We start from the raw sequence: 22,615 nt of genomic DNA on the forward strand, positions 1-22,615 counted from the left end.
GTACACTGAAATTTAACGTTCAAAGGCTGCTTCTGGTATCAGGTTAGCATGAGAGTTATGATGATACTACCTGCGAATGACGAAGGCGATGAAATCATAATAAATAGAGTTCTGAAGTGTTCAATGACGTTCAATGGCTGTTCCTGGTATCAGGTATCAGGCTAGCATAAGATAGCACGGGCGAATGAGTGCGATTTACCTGTGTACAACGTTGGCCAGCAGGTCGTTGTGGCGTAGGCGGTAGTCTGGCGGTACGCGGTCGTAGTTGACGGTGAGCGTACCCGCGCGCACGCAGCGTTCGTACTCGGCGGCAGGGTGCGCGCGGAACTCCCGCGCGAACACGTCAAGGATGCGTTCACCAACCCAGCGCCCCTTCGTGAAGGTGGTGAATGTGAAATAGTACGGATACACCTTGCGGAGACCTGAAACCAAACATTATAAATTAGTATTTTAAACTGGATAGTGATCACACATACAACAATTGGAAAAAATCATATTTTTTACGACGCAGTTCCAACTGACTGAAACCAGCGGAACTACAGCAATTCTTGCCGAAAGGCTAAAGGCTGTGGAGGAGGGGAAGGAAAAAAGAAAGAGGAGGTTGAGAAGTGAGGGTAGCATCCACCCTACAATGCTGTATCCCATATTAATCAGCCATCAGGCCACTTTCCCAAAAGAGGATGACACCCAAAACACCCCAATACTGACGGACACCACTTGTTTTATAGAAATTCACCATCCCCTCATTATACTTTTGATATCACCTGACTTGAGTATTTGTTGGACGTCTTAATCCATCCATTTACGCGTCATATTATATTCACAACGAAACAAACACCATCTTAAATATTGATTGTAAGTGTGGATCGTTTCGAACGTAAAGATTCTGCATCATAAAGTACTTAAGATGTGATGTATGACTGAGATTAATTCACTTCACTCTAAATTAGTTGAGTTATGTCCGATGGAGATAATATCATACTTGAGTAATCATCAACATCTTTGAGGGTCACTCGCGCGGAAAGTCAAAAGCTTTTGGGCTTCTGAAGATTTCGGGGCAAATTGCTGAATGAAGCAGACTTCTTAAGCTACAATAAATTAATGTAAAATCAACTCATACAATATTTATTCGGAAGAGTAAAAAAAAGTGTTTCATTATTATTTCACGCCGTGAAAATATACAGCGTGGTATTAAGTAATGTAGTCAAAAGAAGTTATGTAAATTTAAGGACAGTATACCTGATGCTTGGGACTTTGGGAATGATTATTTAACAACGTTTATTTTGGTTAAACAGTGGTTTGTTACTATGGCCGGGGCAGTAGGTGCTATCGCGATGAACATTTGCGTTTCGGAGGTCAGACAAACAGAAAAAAGGGCGCTTAAAATAGAAGGACTAACAGATAACCATCGCGGACACAGCCAATTTATTAAGCCATCCCTCGGGGGTGGTACCCGCACGATATACACAGCTTATTCGTATCGCGCTTTAAAGGTTCTTTTTCAAAAGTACCCCTGCAAGAGATGGGTGGTTTAGCACTGTAAAGGATGTTAAGGGACGTACTTGACTTACTTTATAACCAGTGATTCCTGGTATTATTTGGAGTAAAAATGTAAATAAAATGTTGGTTTCCTGTGATATTTAAAAAAAATACTTAAAACATTAAACAAATCTGTTGCGTCTGGGTACGTTCACTTGGCTGAGTGACCAGTGACGAGGTGTGGAAGATTTTTTTTTGTCATCATCAAAAAAAGTCACCAGATTCCAAAATTTCATTTACTTCATTTAGTTCAAATAATGTCAGAAATCACTCGTTAATTTGAATCTAGTACACCTTACCTCAACGGGGTCCAATATAAAATATGTATTTTTTTACTGTACGATTTCACTAACTCAAAACTTGCAAATGGAGAATATAAAACGCGGAGAGCGTTGAAAATGTCAGACTAAATAAGGCGAGTAGTAATGCAGGCGCCCCCTACTAAAATAACAAAGGTTTAACAAAAATGCCAAGGGGAAATGTTTTCATATTAAAAATGAGGATGTACCTGCCGCGAATAAGTGTGCCAGTAAGAAGCGTTTAGTGGGGCGTATGACAGTTTGGTGTTGGCACTATAACCAATGGTTCAACGCGTTGATAGTATGAAACAACTGCAGGCTTCTGCATTGCCAATAAAAAAAACTAGCCTCACGCCCTTCGTTGAAGGGAGCGGACATTTTACTGCCGAGTTCCTAAGTTCGTGTTTATAAATAGTTTTGTAACACTACGCTAGTTTATCTTACAGTCTTCGAGGATTCTAAGAGAGATGACCCGTTTCCATCGTTCAGTACAATTGATTCGACAGTCAACATTCTGAAAATTTGTTACAAGTAGCAGGATAAAATGCCGGAAGTAAAATACCTTCTTAAATCCAGACTAATGATTAAAATGTATATTCTACCAGCTACCCAGGCTTTCGAAATCACAATAAAGGGAATAAAAAAGTATACGGCGTGATAATAATTTGAACAAGTTTTGGCAAATTTAACTTCAAAAAGACATTTATCCTGCGTTTGGAAATTTAATCAGTGTTGTAGGCGAACAAAATCAAAAAGCATTAAACAAAAAACAACTGGTAACAAGAGCTAGTAAGTATCCGTGTGGGTCTGAAAAGGATTATACCCTTTTCCAATATGTGTACAGCGATGTAATGGTATAAATATAATACGTGGCTTCTGCCGGCTTTGCTATAATAACAGAGGTTCTTTTAGGTCAGCCAAAATCCCGGGCTTACTAGGATTTTACCAAATAAGTCATATTTTTTATAAAATAAGTTAAACGAAATCTCAGTTGAAAGCTTTTTGATTTTCATAGAAACCGTAAAGAATCTGTTAAGGGCCAGTCTCAAAAATGACTTTGAATATCACTTTGAAATCCACTACCTCAAGCAATACTACAAATTTTATAGTTTGGGTAGTTATAAATAAATATATGATAAAAATCCTCAAACTCTTTTAAATTTAAATTCCACGAAATTCATACCTACTAAAATATCTGTAATTATGTGTAGTTTGAAATCAAGTGAGGGCCATTTGGAACGTTTTACCCAATATTCCAGAAAGAATTTCAAATAAAACTTAAAAGCTTACAGTGTATGTACTTTTTTTCACTGGAAACCTAAAAAGTTTAACTACTCGTACAGACTTTATAGATACATGATTTGAGGTTAGAAAGTTTACGCAGTTGAAGACAATAAAATTAAATCATCAATAATATGTTTATGACATCAATCAAATATATACAATAGAAATATGAGTGATGAGCTTTGAAGGTTTTGATTTTCCAAACAAAATACTAACAAATTGCTATGTTCATATTTCACGACTTGTTGGAATACACGTAGACCTTCTATTGGAATAAGAAACTACAGTGAAAAATATTGTGGAATAAAAAATAGATCAACAAATGCTGATTCTGTATATACATGTTTTATTTGATTTGATTTTGGGCAGATGAGACCCTTGAGCGGTAATCATTAAAGAGGCTAGTTATTTTTGTAGTTTTACTAGAATATAACTTGCAACTGTTATAAAAATTTAAAGTGTGCAATGTATTAAGATAGATTCGAATATCGAACACATTTAAAATGTACAATGCATTAAGATAGACTCGAATATCGAACACATTTAAAATGTGCAATGCATAAAGATAGATTTGAATATCTAAAATATTTAAAATGTGCAATGCATTAAGATAGGTTCGAATATCAAACATATTTAAAATGTGCAATGCATTAAGATAAATTGGAATATTGAACATATTTAAAATGTGCAATGCATTAAGATAGATTTGAATATCGAACATATTTGAGAAAGACAGCAAATGAATAGAGTCGGGGAGCGTCGCGCCAACAAAGCTTTTGGACGTTGGATAACGATATTTCGATAGTGATGGCTAATTGAAATTGATAATAAGCCGATTGTCCGCATCAAACACACACTAACCGAGTTGCACTACTCTTTGCACTGGCTATGAAATGTAATCAACCCTAGCTTGATACGGGTGGAGTTTAATCAAAATAAATTTACAAATCCCGCCATAATGGACTTTGATAACAAAAAGATAAGCTTAATGAAAATAGAGCAGTTTGTTGATAAGTGGTTTTGTCACAACAGTTAACAGTGTTTTTCGAATGAGAATTAATTTAATTATGAACAGAGAACACACAACGAATTTATTATTATTATTCAAACACGGAAAGTAAAATTAATTTTAAATATACAGAATATTTTTGTATGACGCAGAGAAAACTCATGTATGACATTTGCACAGATCTTTCTGTTTGGAATTTCTAGATTATATCAACTATTTCAACATAATTTGTTATAACCCTCAAGAGTTTTAAAGTTAAAAATAAGATACTATGCCATATTGTATGCAAATATTTAAAAAATTTAATAACAAAAAAATTATTTGTAATCTTATTTACTTAAATAAATTTTATATAACAATTATTTTACAAGCAATAATTGTTCGCCTGAAACACTCATCCACATTGAAAAATCTCCTGATAAAAGATACACGACGCCAACGGGACGCGAACCCGTGTCCCTTCGATTTCCGGTCGACAGCTCTGACCACTGAGCTATGGCGGCTTATCTCTTACCCGCGAAATTATTCAATATATACTAGTGTTTCATTCAACAATTACTGCTTGTTACATTTTTTCACCTGAAAACAACCAACTTTATTTTATATGAGAAAGGCTATGCATAAAAAAATCTTGTCTTAAAAACATTAGTTTACCAAAAAATAATAATTAAATTTTATATAGTTAATATTATCACAATCTCTTGCGTAACCGGGTAAAAAAAAGTGTATGTTACAGAAGAAAAGCTTTTATTACATGCGAATCACAAATATTTACCCAATCCCACGAACTTTATTTTAAAGTTGTATAAACAGACATTTTATTGCGGAGCAGATTTAACGGTTATAAACACTACATTAATTTACGTTTGAAAGGTAACGTTCGTTGGAAAAATTCGACCTTTTAATGAACCACAGAATTTAGTGAAATTTCAATTCCAAAAGAAATGATGCAAAATACAGGGTGAACGATTTATTGTTACGTGATTATACGGCCCCAACGGGAAAAGGCGGAAAATAGGAGAATTACTCAATATCACGGCGTTTTTTAGGCTTGGCATATTTAATATACCTACATTCTACGGCCTTCGAACACCTACGTGGTTGGGTGGCTAAGATCACCGACTGCAAATCCAGAGTTCATGGGTGCAAGCCAAGTATATATAGGGTATCCTGGAGTAAAGTGCGTCAACTTCAGGGGGTGATTCTGCATGATTTTAGAAGTAGAAAAATAAATAAAAAAATTTCGAAATTAATAATGTTTTTAGGTATAAAAGATGAATTGATTGTATAGGAAAATAAATATTTTTGTATGGGATAATAAACATTGGAATTTCGAAAAGAGTTATTTATCTCTTTTACTTCAACCATCATGTAGAATCATCTCCCGAAGTTAGCGCACTTTACCCCCGGACACCCTATATATTTTTAGTTTATTTAAGAAATAAGGTAAGTACACATAGAAAAGTATTGAAATTAGGTGTGTACATATTATGAGATTTGAATACTACTCTTCCGTGTAAGCGTTGACTTGTGCCTGGAAGAGTAGTGTACAGTACATTATTGTAGTTATTTACAAGTAATTAATAATTTGTTGTAGTACGTACATTGCAGTGAAAACGTAAAAAGTAAAAAAATAAATTAATGGAAATTTTCTTTGATTATCTTTGTTAATTCACAAATAATTAATTAATTAATTTATTTGTTTTAAGAAACATAAACAGTCTTAATATTAATTTGACATACAAAGGAGGATGGAAAAGAAACAGACCAATTATAAATGTTCACAGATGGTTAATTTGGTAATATACAACTAAGTATTTAGTGAATGTAGACTAAAATATTAAAAGCAGGACTAAGTAACAAATTTAAAATCCGAACTAAGTAACAAGTATAAAAAGGTATAAAATGGAAGTAGAACAAACGTAATACACCTATATAATGCATTATACAAGAATATATGTGTTTTTGAGTATACAGGACGGATGTGGGAGTGGGAGACAGGATTCAATATAATATTCATTCAATATAATATTCATTCTATATAATGTTCATTCAATATATTATTCATTCAATATAATATTGTAGTTTTTTTCAATCCAATTTCTAGAGTGGTAGATACTTTCAATATCGCCCTGGCGAGAGAATCGAAACCGTTTTAGCCTTTGATGATGACGAGAGCCATTTCCCATCTTCCTCTTCCTCCAAATCTTCCCCTGACTGATAACTTCAACTTTACAACATACTCCGATAATTGAGATGATAAATGATAAAATAATCACACTGGCTCCAGATGGTTGGATTCTAATGTGGTATTCGAATATTGTAGTAATAACGATGAATTAGAAAAGAAAATATTGTTTAAACAATTCTGAGTATAAAAAGTAACCTGATTACAAGAACATGCCATCAGGTCTTGTAAAGTAGAAAAAGCTCATTACGTGCGGTACTGCCACTGAGAGCTTCGTGGTAAGCTCTCTTTCTGTTAATTCTGTTAAAAATAAATGCATCGTTTACGAGAAAGAGGGAGAGTCATAACGTAGCGACCAGTATACTTGTTTTAACAGACGAGTGAGATAATACGTTTTCATGCTTTAAAAAGGACGTAACAGTCATAAGCCTATTCATGCCAATTACATCACTCATCAGTTTTTCTAGGTAAGATATTATGTATAGGCTCGTAACAAAAGAGCTTGCAACATAATGCTTCGAATACGAACGCAGGAATCTGAATATGCTTCCCATTATGCTGTACCAAATTATGTAATGAAATTAGTATGGTTTCTCGTGTGGAAAAGGAGGAATATTAACAGCTATTGTATAACCTTGCGAGTAAATTTTGAATAAATATTGAAATTATTCAATTTGAAATTCAATATATTTGCGGGTAAATTACGACGCTTCGTTCGTTCGCGTCGAACCGATTTGGCCATACAATTATTGCGATGAATACGCTTTATAACGTTTGCCATATATGATATAATAGACAGTATTACTCGTAACTAATATTACCCGTCAGCGATCTACTTTATAAATGGATTATCATTTATAATGATACTTTGTAGACTCTGGATATATTGTTTAAAACCTGCTTCAAAATAACCAGAATAAAGATATAGGTACTTGTGATTGTCATTGAATACAGATGGTCTTCAGTGTCGTCCCGTATAATCGGACTGGAAACGTTGGTTGAAATGGCATTAGCAGTGTTTACTGATCAGATATATCTCATCTATTTCCATTTGCCACATCTTTCGATCTTACGACAGACCCGGAATTGAAAATGTCACAGTCTCGAACAGTCTACACGAATTCTACAAACCTTAAGGACATATTTATGAATAAATCTTATTTTTGATGAGAAACGTATTTTTTCTTCGTCTTCATAGCAAGTGTGGCAAGACGGGATGACGATCTTGCGCGGAGTGACGAATTACTAAGCCAGCCTCGTGAATCGTCGGCTCTTTCCGCACAGCCACCAAAACTGCGGTATATTTGCTTCTATTCTCACTAACATTGGCAATGGATCTATTCTTAATGATCATGATTTATTAAATTTTATAATGTGTATATTTTAATAAAAACTAATAAAAAAATTATTATTAAAAATATAAAGACGTGATTACTTCACGATTCTTTCAAATGCGATTAACTCTCAAAAGGCCCAACTGCGCCCAGTTAGTGGCTTGAAAGAAGGCTGAAAGAAGTAGGGAGGGTAGGGAGATGGGAAGACATAAATGTCAGAATGTGAGTAAAACCGCGGAACTCCGTGTACAATGATTATTTTAATAATTTGACAATGTTCAAGAACTTTAAGATTAATTAAGAAATAATACAAAAAATTAATTAAATTAAAAAAAAAACAACAAAAATTTATTAATGCAAAAATTTCACGTTTCAATTACCTTCCATTCGAAATTCTTCAAACGTTAATCATGCACATTAAAATGTCTTGGTAGATTTCGCCCTAATTCCGGGAGCTGAGATAAAATTTTATATTTGGCTTAATATATCCAGAAAGAAGCAATAGTGGAAGATATATAGCCCCGTATTGCATTAATATAAGACCGAGTTACCAACTTGATTGACCGGCCATGGCTACCGCCCACCCCTCCTCTACGCCGCGCCGTAGCGAGGAGCTCAATTTACTCGAGGGTTGAGGAAACTTAGAATTTAGATCCAGTCATTAAACTATTCAAAATGAAGTTTTGGTACTGATGGGGCTTAGAAGCTCTTTAAGGGTAACGCAACATATTATCATTTAGCGGGGAACTAACTTAGCAACGCCCTGAGACCGAGGAGTGGATTCACATAATACAACGCTGTAATCCTTCCGTTTGCAAAGGTTTACATTTAGCGGCTGGGCATAACAGATTTAGGAATTGAAAACTTACTAAATATATACAAATATACTGAATGATGTAGGAATTAGACGTTTGTGTGATAAACCCATGTATGATCGTGTGATATATATATTAAGAATTGAAAATAATGCAAGGCTGAAGCGTAAAGAGCAGATTATGGTCTGGGCATGTAGAGCTAATGAACGAAGAAAGGAGTTTAATGATAATATATGACGCGAAGGTGGATGGTATTAGTCGGAGATGCCAAATGAAGACATGGACCAATCAAGTAAACCAAATAGTTGAGTCGGATCATCAATAACATGAGTGTGTATGAGACGATGTTTGAATGTGAATGAAGCACGGAAAGTGTGTCAAGACCGATTGTTGTTTGGCGGTCCATTCTTTCTGCATACCCCTGCGGGAAAAAGGCGCATGATAGCTAGTTAGTTCAATTCCATCATGATCTACGGAGTTATGTAAAATCCAGGTAAAAAAATTACGCCTAATTGAAAAGGTTTTTTTTTCAAGAGTCTTGAAACTCGGAGCAAAGCAGGGTAAAAAACCGGGTGAAAAGTTTTTAAACAGTTCTCTGCCGTCACAATAAAAATAAACCCCAAAAACCTGAAACGGTTTACAATTTGTTACGTGAAGACGGCCACACCTAGGCAGTATGTGACAAATGAATAATAGGAGATATTTCAGGAAGTATAAGATAATGTTCATTATCCAGGTGAAGTACGATAGCCGGGGTCGCGATATAGTCGTAGAAAAACATTAAACAGTTTACCATTTTGCTACGTGACTCGAAGATGGCCACATTCAAGAAACCTGCGCAGAGTATGTGACAAATGAATAATAGGAGATATTTCAGGAAGTATGCGATAATGTTCATTATCCAGGTGGAGTACGATAGCTGGGGTCACGATACAGTCGTAGAAAAAGCTTGTTAAACTCTTTATCGCCAACATAAATCTCCCGACACTTTCAACAAATGGTTGGCACGCTCACTGAGGCATTCAGGACCGAAAAGGTAATGAAGCCTACGATCCAAATCTTTATTGCATAACATCCACTACTCTGCTCTGATAAAAACGAAGAAAAAATTACCATGGTAATCAATTCAAAAGGGCAAATAACTTACGCAGATAGAGGAGAAATATTATTAAATATTTAAGACATTTTCCACATACCAGTTTATTACATAAATCCCCTTGGGAATTTATTGAGTGAAATGAATAAAAAGGTCCGTTAATATGATTTTTACAAAACGTAGTCTTTAAAATACCCAAATAGAAAATTCATAATGGTTTAGAATGGTTATTTATCTACATAATAGATAACTGATAGAAACTAAAAAATTAATAAAAAGTTTGTTATAATTATTGCCAGAAGACCAACGTTCCTAACACGCGGTATGTCGATACAATATAGATGGGCCTAATCCTATTCTTATATACGCTTTGGTAAATCTAAAACGAAAACAAATGTGTTTGTAAGTTAATTAAGTCCAGGTCAGTAAACAGGATTCGGCACACCTGATAGCGATTTGTATCTCGGGATAGATGCTGATTTAATATCCCGCTGCTTTCTTCTAGCTACTTGGTTCTATTGGAGAGCCCTCGCATTTCGGAGTATCGACACATGAATAAACAAATCAAATGTTCAATGAATACGAACATCCATAATCAATTCATGAAATAAACCCTGAGCTCTTATTAAGAGGGTTTGTAAAACGATCACAGGAATATGCTAATAAAAAATATGTACATAAAGAAAATGGAAAATTTTAGCGTAGATATAAAAAAAGTGTTTGAATTTATTACGAGAAATGCGAAACAAATTCACGTTTTGTGCTATTTCTTAATATGATCTACGTGTTGTCGACTTGTTAAAACGTTAAGACCGCTCTGCTCTGCTCTCTCCGTTGGAAACTCTACATATTCAATATTTTAAAGACTGAAGTTAAACTCTTGCAAACTACACTTTATTATTAATTATTCCCATTTAACTTTAAGGCTCGTTTTCAAGACCAGGGAACAACATTTTCGAAGCATATTTTGTATACTACGAATCGCAACTAGAAATGTTATGTGGATTATAAATGTAAATGATATTAAACATGTAATTATAGAGACGGCAGGGTTAAAAGCAGTTCATTAAGTGTAATGAATTCAAATTTTGTTTTTATGAAGCTTTAATTATATCCAACTTTCTTGAAAAGGACAAAGTTTTTCATTGGTTCGTAAAGGGCAAATAAGCTACGACCATTTATCCCTATAAGACTATAATAATAATAATAATAATATTTGGACAATTTGTATAGCGCCTCTTTTGTGAGATATCACCTCAGGGGCGCTTAAACTAATAACAAATAACATCAGCAAGAAACCAACTCCGACAAAATAAAACGTGAATAATTGATTCAACAATATTATCAATAATAATTATTAAACATTGAAGCAATTAAAGAAGGCGCGAAGTTTTTGTAAAGGAAGCAAAAATGGAAGCTGTATTATAAAAATGACATAATATGTCATATATTAAAGCAAAAAACAGTAAGATGAATAAATCATTAAAGAAGAAGATAATACTAATAAATCTAAAAGAAACATAAAACAGAACCAGACACAGAACAATACAAAAATTACGGTCACAACTAGGAATCGAACCCAGGATCTCTTGTGTTACCGGGACAGGCGTCTTAACCAACTTAACCAGTGGGATATATTTATTAAACGTCATATTTGGTCGATCTCATATTTCAAATTCACAATTAACAATATCATCTTGCAACCAAATTTTCTCCATATCTTCCTTTTTAATAAGAATTTACCGAGGGTCAAGTTGGTTGATGCCTGTCCCGGTAAGAAAAGAGATCTTGGGTTCGATTCCTAATCTTTTTATTTTTCTTTGTCTTGTACTGTTTCATGTTTTGTTTAGATTTATAAGTATTATTTTCTGCATCAATTGCAGACATTGATGAGTGTAACCCTAAAAAATTGTTCCACTTGAATAAATATTTTAAAAACAGTTTTTAATTCCAGCGAGGTTGTGTGGGGCAAAATACAATACAAATTCAATGAAAAATAATAAGGTATTGGTTTCATGCTATCGAGTATCTGTCTTGCGAATGCTGCTAATCCCCGTAAAACAACAATTTATGCTAAAAGACGCTCCAACGATGACAACAATAGAAGCAATCGAGTATAGCTCGAAAAATAAATTAAATAGGAATTTGAGTTCGTAAACAAGATCGGAAATAGAATATAGAAAGAAAGTATTTGATACATTTTGCAATTTAACCTGAAATAAAAACAGGCGTTTTATAAACTTACCGTTTTCGATGTAGTAGGAAGTCTCGTTATAGCGGTCATCAGTGAAGCCGGGTCTCTTCGCCTTGAGTGCCTTGGTCTCCAGCTTTGCCTGCAAGAGACGGGATGCACAGGGTGAATGATTGAAATCCAATAGAGTTTACAAACTACCCTCCCATCCTCTCCCCTCCCCGGCAACTCCACAACAGTATAAGGTTCCGGCAAACTTGGCCGACAGTATAAAATTCCAGATTAATCAGGTTTGATTAACTGAGACATAATTAAGTCAGTTTAGTAAAAGATTCCGAAATTTGGCAGAATCAAGAGAGGGAGAGGAAATTAAAAAATATACTTATATTGGTATCTTTATTATTTTGTAGAGTTAAATTGAAAAAATACTGAGTAGCAAGAAGAAAGAGTACGACAAATTCTTGTGATTTATCGCGTAGAAAGTCCATTATTATGTCGCCAGCAAAACACGCCAGGAAATTCTCCCTCTTTAGACAAGAGGTAAATTTACCTATAATATTTATTAAAGAATAACGAAAAGATAAGTATTTAATTAAGTCTAGTAAATTTACGTGTATAGGCACTACGACGTAAGAATAAAAAGCAAAACAAGAAAATATTTCACTATAAATAAAAAATACCGTTCATTCAGGCGACTCCTTACGACCATACCTCATGTCGCAGGTTGTAAAAACTTTTTAGTTTTACATCCGGTTTTCCGTGAGGTGTTCCTCTTTCTTTTTTTACAAATAACCCGCTCATTAAAACAATACCCGCAATCGTAAAATATACAAGGAAAACCTAACAAAGTGCCCAAGGGTATTTTTTTGTAACAGCAGACAAAATAAATCCGCCAATCCAAAATCAATATGATTTTAAATAATACGAGACTTAATCCCACAACTCAAACAGTCGTTATTAAAAAGGTCTGATGAGCTGATAGAACGTCCATCTGAATATCTATATTTATCCAATTGGGAGATGTGTTTGATGGAATATTAATCGATATACTCAAGTCTCATTAGTGGCTTGGCTTCAGCCATGCTCTTGGTACTAATTCCACGGATAAATATTTATGGTAGAAAGCATAAAGGGTTGCCCTTTAGAAGACCCCGAAAGACGAGTATTAGATTAAGCCAATGATTGTAAAGCATGTAATTTTTACATCTTTATAATGTTATATTTTACTCATTGCTTGAACAATCCGACCACTCGTATAATCAAAAGTTGTGGAAATCAAAGTGATGTTAAAATGATCACACACAACTTATCAGCAGTTAAAAATGGTTATTTAGATATATTTCAAACGTCTACAAACAAGCAATTTCGTTGATAACTAAACATGGTAAAAATTCTGAACGTGGTTATTTATGAATTGATTAAATTTGTAAATATTAAATACGCTCTCAAAATATATCTACAAAACTCCTACTGCTAATTGGGCTGTAACAGTGGCTCATTTTACAAAAAAAAAAAACGAAACACAACTTTGACTTAAATCAATGATAATATGTTCTATGAGATCATCGCGTAAAATACACACTTATATTTGTAACTATTTATGGATGACAGGTTTAAAATATTTATTTTTTTATACTGTCGAAGAATCGTTTCAATCGAAATGAGATTATATGAAAATAAATTCTGTTTTTTTTGAAATTGTGTTGTGATAATAAACCCAAAATAAAGGCTGACGAAGAGAATACGAAAATTCTACATAATAATACATTATGGAGTTTATGAATATGTGCGTTATGTAAAGACTCTGCTTTATTACTTTGGGAGTAGGAGGTACATTCCTCGACCTTTGAGGAACTACCGATGTAATGGAGGGACCTATATACAGGAATGTATGTAAGGGCAAAGGTATAATTTGGTGGAGGAGGGTGGTTTGGGGCGGAGCCACTCCCATATGACGGCTACTTCTGATGTCGAAAAGTTGTTAGTCTATCGCGCATATTGTCGAATAAAACGATTTCGTGGACGGTATAGAAATCATGGCGAACACAGGAAACACCGGCCACGCACAGCTTTGTATCAAATTTAAATTGCTTAAATAGTTACACACAAGGCGATATATAAGGGAAGATTGGACAAAATCATACAAAAATTTTAACCTTAAAATATCAAAACAAAAAGGTTGTTGTCGAAGGATGTCAAACGTCCTTCACTGGAATACTGGTTTAGAAAAATCATCACAGGCAATCATTAAAGAGTGAATGACTTCACAGTGGTTGTACTGGATATAAGAATGTAAGCCTTTAGGGTTTAGACGACGATCAATGTCATTTGCTTACGTAATTGATAAATGTGAATTGTAAATAAACGGAACTTCAAGCGACCTGTCAATATTATTGGCTTAATTGCTCTGTTGACATCTGCGAAAACAATTACAAAAAAATACAGTACTTACAATATGATTTATATATTTTGTTTTTGATTTTTTTTGTGGATTCTTTCGTAATCCTCTAACTAGCCAGGGCATATACCAATACCCTTTCATGTTTCTAGCTGACTTGTACTGCGGTTCATTTTGCTTATTACCATCTGATGGTTGTATTTAATTGACTGATTTTATGTTACATTAATGAGTTTTATGAGGAAAAATTCTTAACTGGATAAAAAACCTCATACAAATGACAAGGAAAAGAAAAAACAAATTTATGATTTATAATTGCAACTTGTACAAACTTTGCCATAAAACTAATTGAAAAAAAAACAGTATGTGGCAAGCCTACGCACGACGGAAGTGAAACTTTTAGTATTCTTCTCTCTCTCTTTTCATTTCATTCTCTCTTTTTTACTGTCTATTGACATATTTATAAGTAGCATGTGATAAAAAAAATTAAAAGTTATAAAAATATGGGATTCGAACCCGGGTCCTGCATAACGAGTGTCGAACGCTCTGCCTCTAGACCGCGAGGAGTTATCTCGCGCGACGAGAACCGCGTATACAACGTGTACTCCTCAATTGACTTGTCCCGCGCAAATTTTCGTTTTCAAACACGGCAAATGAATAATATCACATAACGTCTCGTTAACGCTTTATATAGGGTCGAATCGAAGATATATCGGCAGTGTGAAGTCATATCTGTCGTTTTTCAAAATATTTCCGTATATTTGTCCGTTTTGGAAAAGATCTATCGTGTTTTAACAGTCTCGTACCCGTATGGAGTCTGAATTTGAAAAACATTTCTAAATTTTGAAAAACTCACTTAAGGCTGTGTTTTTTACTAAAAAAAACTTGTCACGCACGTCTGCGAGGGTAATTAGTCGCGTTATCGGCCTTGATTAGTAATTTTAATGATTCAAAATAAAAATAATTAATCAAAATACCGAGCGACTCTACCGGCTCGATTTGTAAGCTATATTTCGACCAAAATATCATATAGTCAAAATATCTAAAAGTCGCAGCACGAGAGCATTTTATCACCTTTCCTCGTATTAAAAAAATCACAAAAAGAAAAAAAAATAGTTAAAGCGGGGATCGAACCTTGGTTCTTCACGACGACAGTCGGGCGCTCTGCCTCTAGACCGCGAAGCTGAGTTTGATGAGTGACCTAAACTAGGTATATAATATTAGCTAGGCTCCTATAGCGAAATGATCACGGTTTTTCGTGACGGTCATGAGTCGGTTTTACTCCGGTCCTCGAAAATGATATAATCTTTTGTTTTTAGTTTCCTTATCTCTGGACAATCGCGATTTAATGTAATTATAAATATTAAAAAAATCTCGTTCCGCGATGAAACTATATTCAAAAGGACTAAAAAAAGAGAAAATGCGAATTGAACGAACGATTGTCAATCTCACAGCGAAACGATCATTTCACTGTGTCAATGGCACTTCTCTGTTGCATCTAATCAAAATATATTCCCCCGGCAAAGGGAAAACTCAATTTTCAATTGCATTAACGACTTGAATTGACGTAACTATGACAGTTAATATTGACCGTCTCCGGGGCGCTTTAGATAGGTGTACATTGAATTATGAAGATGCTATTCACTGCCAGATTACTTATGTGTTTACCTATATGGTGGGGCACACAGAATAAAGAAGAGCACTCTTTATTCCACGGGCCATAAACATTAATATTCACACTTTAACATTAATTTCTATTACCTATGTATGCTTACATTACGAGTTATTTCAACATTCAAATACATAAAACTATTAAATCTCGATTACGAAGCTCTCCGAAAGTATACAATTGTTTCTAAGTCAACCTGTTTCACGATACTACCCACCCTCTACTAAAAGATATTTATCACAAACTCGTTCACAAGTGTGACACAAATAATACTCAACACTTTCAGCTCCGAAACCGCATTAGATTTTTCAGTAATGCCAGTCGCAAAAGTGTGCTTATCTCAAAAGAGTCTCGGAACCCATGTCCAAAGTTTGTAAGCAAATAACAACAACTACAGCCGCAAGTACGCTTAAAGTTTTACCAACCTGAGGAAGGTAATCCCGAAAATGACAGTCACTATCAAAGTGCTGAGCAAAGGAAAGTCCTCCATTAATGCCTGCAGTGCAGTTGCATGGCGGACTGGTGCACCCACCACCGCCAACTCTAGTCTAATGCACTAAATGCACAAGGCACTTTTTAAGCCAAAGCGCAAACCTACTTAACTTGTTTTGAGTAACGACTATGAATTTACAGAATTTTCAGAAAACTTAAAATTTCATAATAATTATTAATGACGAGGCTTAGCGCACCACCTTTGCGTGTACATTTCATAAATACCGAATGTAATTAAAAAGCATTGCGGCATTTTCATGGAAATCGTTTTAAGTGAATGCTTAATTAATGAATTGTAATAACTTATTAATTAATATAAGCATTTAGTTTATGAACAATTAAAGGAAATGCTATAAATGGACGAACACACTTATTGTTTTAAGTTAATGAATTGTATTAATTTAATAATTATTTTAAGTATTTAGTTTCTGAACAACTAAAGGAAATGCTATAAATAGTTATACATACTTATTGTTTTAAGTGGATGCTTAATTAATTAATTATATTAACTCTTCAATTAATATAAGCATTTAGTTCATGAACCATTAAAGGAAATGCTATAAATATATACATACTTATCGTTTTAAGTGAATGCTTAATAAATGAATTATATTAACTCTTCAATTAATATAAGCATTTAGTTTATGAACAATTAAAGGAAATACTATAAATAGAGAATTATTGTTTAAAGTGATTTCTTAAATAATGAATTTTTAAAACTTACATAAGGTATTTAATATACGAATATTTACAGGAAACGCTTCAAATAAAAATTTAATCGGAAACCCTTAAGAAAAAAATATTTTGGCAAGTTAAATGAATGTTTTTCTAATAAAATAACGTAACGTGAGAGTTAATAATAAATAAATACTTTTTTTTGTTCAAACGCAATAAAACCGAATTTATGGCAAATTCACAATGTTGTTGCAAAATCAGTTGTTTTGCATGATGCCTGATTGCGACTTTTGTACGACTATTTATTTCTGGGGAAACACGCAGCATTATATGTTCTCTAACCCCTCAGTCTAAGTTGTTCGGTTTTGCGAACCAACAGATATTACCTTGTTTGTTCGTTTTCGGTAACAACTCATACGGTTTCATTGAAATTGTTGTTTCTCCCTTACTGTCATTGTGAGAAATATAATCTAAACGGTGTAAGAAAGAGAAAACACTACGCTTTGTATTCAAATCTAAAAGATAACTACAGAATAATAAAAAATGTGCTACTTTATGAAATCAAAGGTTCAGACCACAATTTCAGAAATATGTATGAATAATCTTCGTGAATTTTATGTAAATTATTTTGGTATGAAACGACCAAAAATGGGGTGTCAATAATGTTTAAAATACATTTGTCTAATGAAATATTTTCTTTTTACTATCAGTAATTTTAGTTCAGTGTTTAGAGGAAAAAACATAAACTGAGCGATTTTTAAAACTTTTTTATGTTTGCATTTAAAATTTGAATATTTCTCAAATTATAAATTTCTTTCTAATAATAAAATTTGAAAACTTATTTCATCACCTTTTGAAAAGAGTTTTTAGTTTTCGGATAAGTTCAGAAATAATCAATTTATTTGAATTTCATTGCAACGCGGGGAAATACATAAAAATTCTTATGATAGCGTCTTTAAGAAATATAACGGTCAAAATGCCAGAGGCCTGAAGAGTTAAGAAGTAACAAGAAAAACTATTTTTGTTTGTATAGTTTAAAACAATTAAAACTAAACACAGCAGGTATGTATTAATCCTTTAAGAAAACACAATACTCGCAGGGTGGCTATAAAGGAAAATAATAATTAATTTAGGCCAGGTTCATTATGGAGTAATTAGCGTTATATTATTTCTGCAGGCAGGGTCTACAGTGTAGAGTTAGAGTGTAGGGTCACCTGCTCCCCATCGCGCTGCAGGGGCGATCAGTTACCCCATAGGGGCATGTCGCATTATGCAAGGGAGGAAAGAAAGTCCATTAAATACACTTTCCTCGGAATTTGCCCAAACCTTTACCCGAATTTGAAAAGCTCGTGATAAATTACGACAAGGAATTCGCACCGCAGCCTAGTATGTTAATAACGAGTATATTTCACCGTAGCGGAGTTATAAAACCTCAAAGAATATGCAATTGAATATATTTTGACAGTTTTATTTGCGGGTTGGTAATGTAACTTTTGACATGGCATGCAATTATTTCACGCCCTGACTAAGTTCATTTACATAACAGGAAAATAGTGAACTTTATAAAATTTTCCGTGACAAAATTAATACAAATATGGCTTTGCATATATCACTTCACATTATTCATTTTACGTAGATAACTTGAATTGTAAACTCGTACTGAATTCGTTAGCAGTAATTATAAGAGTGAAAATATTAAATATTAGTTTAAATGACGAATCAAAAAAGTGTTGTTTTAAAACTAGGTCATATTAACATTGTAAAAATATTATTATACTTCTCAAAATAACTTAATTATGTATAAATCAAAAAAAAAAATTACGTGCGACTTAACTCATCGATATTAACCATTTATAGTAAATGATCAACTTTAATTTAGAATAATGAGTATCTTTGGACAGATGAGTAATCTTTTAAAGCGTTTTTTGTATCCGGAGCCTTGGATACAAAAAACTTGTAAACGAAGAGGAATAGACTGAAAATCGAACAGGCGAAATTGTTGCAGTTTTGATTGGCGTGACAGATTTGTAAGCTTTTGTTTGGAAATTGCTCAACTCGAGACAATGGCAGTTGATTGCTCCAATACTGTGTTCCGAAGATGAGGAGAGGGAGAAGAAACGCGCTGGAAAAAAGTTTAGAGGTGGCGAGACGTGGGGGGGAGAAATCGTTTAAATCAAGTTGATTTTCCAGCGCTAACGCGTTGCCGGGCCAACCGACAAACTGCATTATTAACTTCTGCCAGATTTAACGGTCGGAGAATGAATGCCATTTGAATGTCTAAATGTGTTAACTTTGACTGTTAATGTTTGGTTTCTTGTAAAAAGCGAAGCAGAATTTTAAAGAAGATTACATAATCGAAGAGTTCACAGAATAATGATTACAGGCGTAGTGCTTTACACACGCTACATTTCCTACTGCGACATTGAATCTTTAGAGCAGTGCTCCGCAACCGGTGTGCCGTGGCACACTGGTGTGCCGTGAGCCGGACACAGGTGTGCCGCGAGCCGGACACAGGTGTGCCGCGGTCAAATTCAATGTATTTGACATTTTACAATATTTCATTATGTATTTAATACACAATGATAAAATATTTTTCATAATATTGTCTATTTTTCATTGTCTGCAGTTACTGTTAAAAGACGTATTCACAATATATTAGAAACACTGATTAGAAAACTGTTATTGACTGAAAAATTTGCGTTTCAGATCAACAAAACAACCGATATTCAAAATAAAGCACAGTTGATGGCTATTGTACTTTTCGTTGACGAGGACTTTATTAAAGAACATCATTTATTTTGTAAGGAGGTTCCAGAGCGAACTACCGGTGAAGAATTTTTTCAAGTAACCGATGATTTCTTCAAAATATATAATATTAAATGGAGCAATCGCATTGCTGTTTGCAAGGATGGCGCTGCGGCAATGACGGGTAGTAAAAAGGGTTTTGTCTCTTATGTAAAACAAAAAAATCCAACATTACAATTTACACACTGCTGGATACATCGAGAAGCATTGATGGTCAAAAATTTACCGGAGGAACTTTTGAACACGATGAATGAATGCATTAAAATCGTAAACATAATTAAATCAAGAGCCCTAAACTCGCGAATCTTTGGAACACTCTGTGCAGAAATGGGAGCCGAATATGAATCTTTATTGTTTTATACTGAAATTCGTTGGATATTCCGAGGAAATGTTTTGGCTAGATTGTTTGAGCTTCGTCACGAGGTGTGTGAGTTTCTTTTACATCAAAACATGCCCAAACTATATCAGATATCAGTACCTCGATGATAATTACTGGATAGCCAAACTTGCATACATGGCTGATATATTCGAGCATTTGAATGATCTTAATAACGAACTATGACAGAAAGAGTTGCAAAAAGGATATTTGGAAATTTACCAAAGGATCAACCATAGTACAATTAAAAACAAACAATTAACTGTGGATCTGGCCCAACAACATTTAAGTATGCTTTAGCAGAAATTTGGTCAGTATTTTTATTCCATTAATACGGAACAATTGGATTCGAAATCCTTTTGCAACCAATGCAATAAATTCTACGGAAACAATGCTTCTGCAAATCCGAGTGGAATTTACAGATTTAAATAATGACATGACATTAAAACTTCACTTCTCCGAAGATCAATTAGATGTTTTCTGGATTTACGTTAAAAAAGAATATCCTCACATTTCCGTCAAAGCATTCTTAACATTACTTCCATTTTCAACGACATATTCATGTAAGCAAAGTTTTTCAACGCTTGTATTAATTAAAAATGATAAGCGGTCATGCTTAAAAGGTCTTGACCAAGAATTTCGGGTTGCGCTGTCAAAAATCGAGCCGAATATAAAACTTTTGTGTTCATTGAAACAAGCGCAGGTTAATTTAACAATTAATCGCTCATTCATTTATTATTATTTTATAATAATTATGAAGATTGCGTAAAAATAAATATGTAATAGTTATATGTATGTATGTATAGTTTTCAAATAAAAAACAAGAAATTATTGTAAAATTTGTGTATCAATTTAATATTTATATATTTTAGCTTTAGGTGTGTCGCGGAATTCTAGGAAGAAATTTGGTGTGTCGTAGGTGAGAAAAGGTTGCGGAGCACTGCTTTAGAGTAATGCACCTATCTGAAATATTTCCTTGGAAACAATCGAATAAAATCTCCAAAAGTTCTTCACCGATTGCTTTTAAATTTTGACACAACTTTGAATTCGAATACGCGTTGTTTTTATATACCTAGATTATATACATTACACCTATGAGAGGTAAAAACATTATTTTTTAAAAAACAGCGCCATGTATTGGACGTAAAAGCAACACGCGCTACTATTTATCCATCTGCACAGACAGACTGAGCGACAGCAACGCGTGATGGGGATGAGATAATTATTGAAGAAAATATATTTACATTGAGTATAAATTATTTCAAACATCGTTCGATAATTCAAATTACTACAGTCAAATCTAAGTAGACAAGCATTTCAAATTTTAAAACAATCGATTTCGAAATGTGTAAACCTCTTTTATTGATAAGATAGATTAGAAGATCATGAAATGAAAAAAAATTGTACTTCATATTTTCCACAGCGCAATTATCATTTTATTTAGTATTTTGGAGGCTTGCTACATTTACATTCGTAGTAATAGGTGATATTCATCCCTTGAAATTCAGACAAATTTGTTTCACCGTTATATTCGACTTACGAGCACCCGAATAATCGTGGGAGATTTATCTTCTTAGTAGATTCATTCAGAAACAAGTCGAGAAAAATAGTCTCGTGAGAGCATCGAGTAATGCAACAAGTGCCTAAAATAGAAGGAATGAATTTGGGGGGAAGGAGTCCCCTTACAGAGAGATATGTGCGTTCAACTTCAAACCGATATCTCACTTCCTAAGCGTAACAACTCAAAAAGCATAGTTCTGAGATAATTAGGAAACAAGATTTTGGGCAGGTTTAATTTTCTACTGTACATCTATATTTTGTAGATTTTAATAAAATTCTAGGATTTCTAACCAGCATATTTACATAAATATTAAAAAACTTATTTTATTTTAACAGATTTTTAGTTTTTCACATGATTCACAGTTGTTACAGTTTTGATCTAATTTAAGTGTGATATTTCTATTTAGTATTTGGTAGTGATTTATAATATTTTTGTATTGCATGGAACTGGTAAATATTAAAAAAACACGCGCAATTAAAAAGAATAATTACCACTGTCATACCAAGGTTACCACCACTTTTAACATTTTAAACTGATATATATACAGGGTGTCCGGAAACTCGTAGTACAAGCGGGAAACTGGAGAATCTACACCACATGGGGAACCCAAAAAAACATAAAGTTTTTTGATTTGAGCATTTTCAAAAAAAAAAAAAAAACCAAAAAAATACCACCGTGTATATATATATATATATATATTTTTTTAAAGAAAGACAAACATTCCCGGGTTACGAATAACCCAACAATGTTTGAAAATCTCCTACTACCATCACAGAAAGCCGAAAATGTTGCTTGTGTTGTGATGGAGGACTTAGCCAGCCGAGGAATCGAACACGCGACGCTCGGGTGAGACCCAAGCGCTATGCCCACTCAACCACTGACCG

The 22,615-nt window shown here is 33.9% G+C and overlaps 1 protein-coding gene across 9 annotated transcripts in view; it reads right to left on the reverse strand.

The window, feature by feature from the left end:
- LOC149424418 (pseudouridylate synthase RPUSD2-like) overlaps positions 1–22,615 on the reverse strand; it is a 567,139-nt gene that overhangs the window by 37,930 nt on the left and 506,594 nt on the right. For all 9 annotated transcript variants that reach the window (XM_089651541.1, XM_089651542.1, XM_089651547.1 and 6 more), the window contains 2 exons: positions 11,810–11,897; positions 200–422 (listed from right to left, as the gene is read on the reverse strand). In XM_089651541.1, the coding sequence (XP_089507667.1) occupies positions 200–422; positions 11,810–11,897 (311 nt within the window). The remainder of the gene's footprint in view (positions 1–199; positions 423–11,809; positions 11,898–22,615) is intronic.

The sequence above is a fragment of the Hesperophylax consimilis genome, chromosome 4 (assembly GCF_061612785.1).
Source record: "Hesperophylax consimilis isolate HC1 chromosome 4, BYU_Hcon_1.0, whole genome shotgun sequence".
NCBI lineage: Eukaryota > Metazoa > Arthropoda > Insecta > Trichoptera > Limnephilidae > Hesperophylax > Hesperophylax consimilis.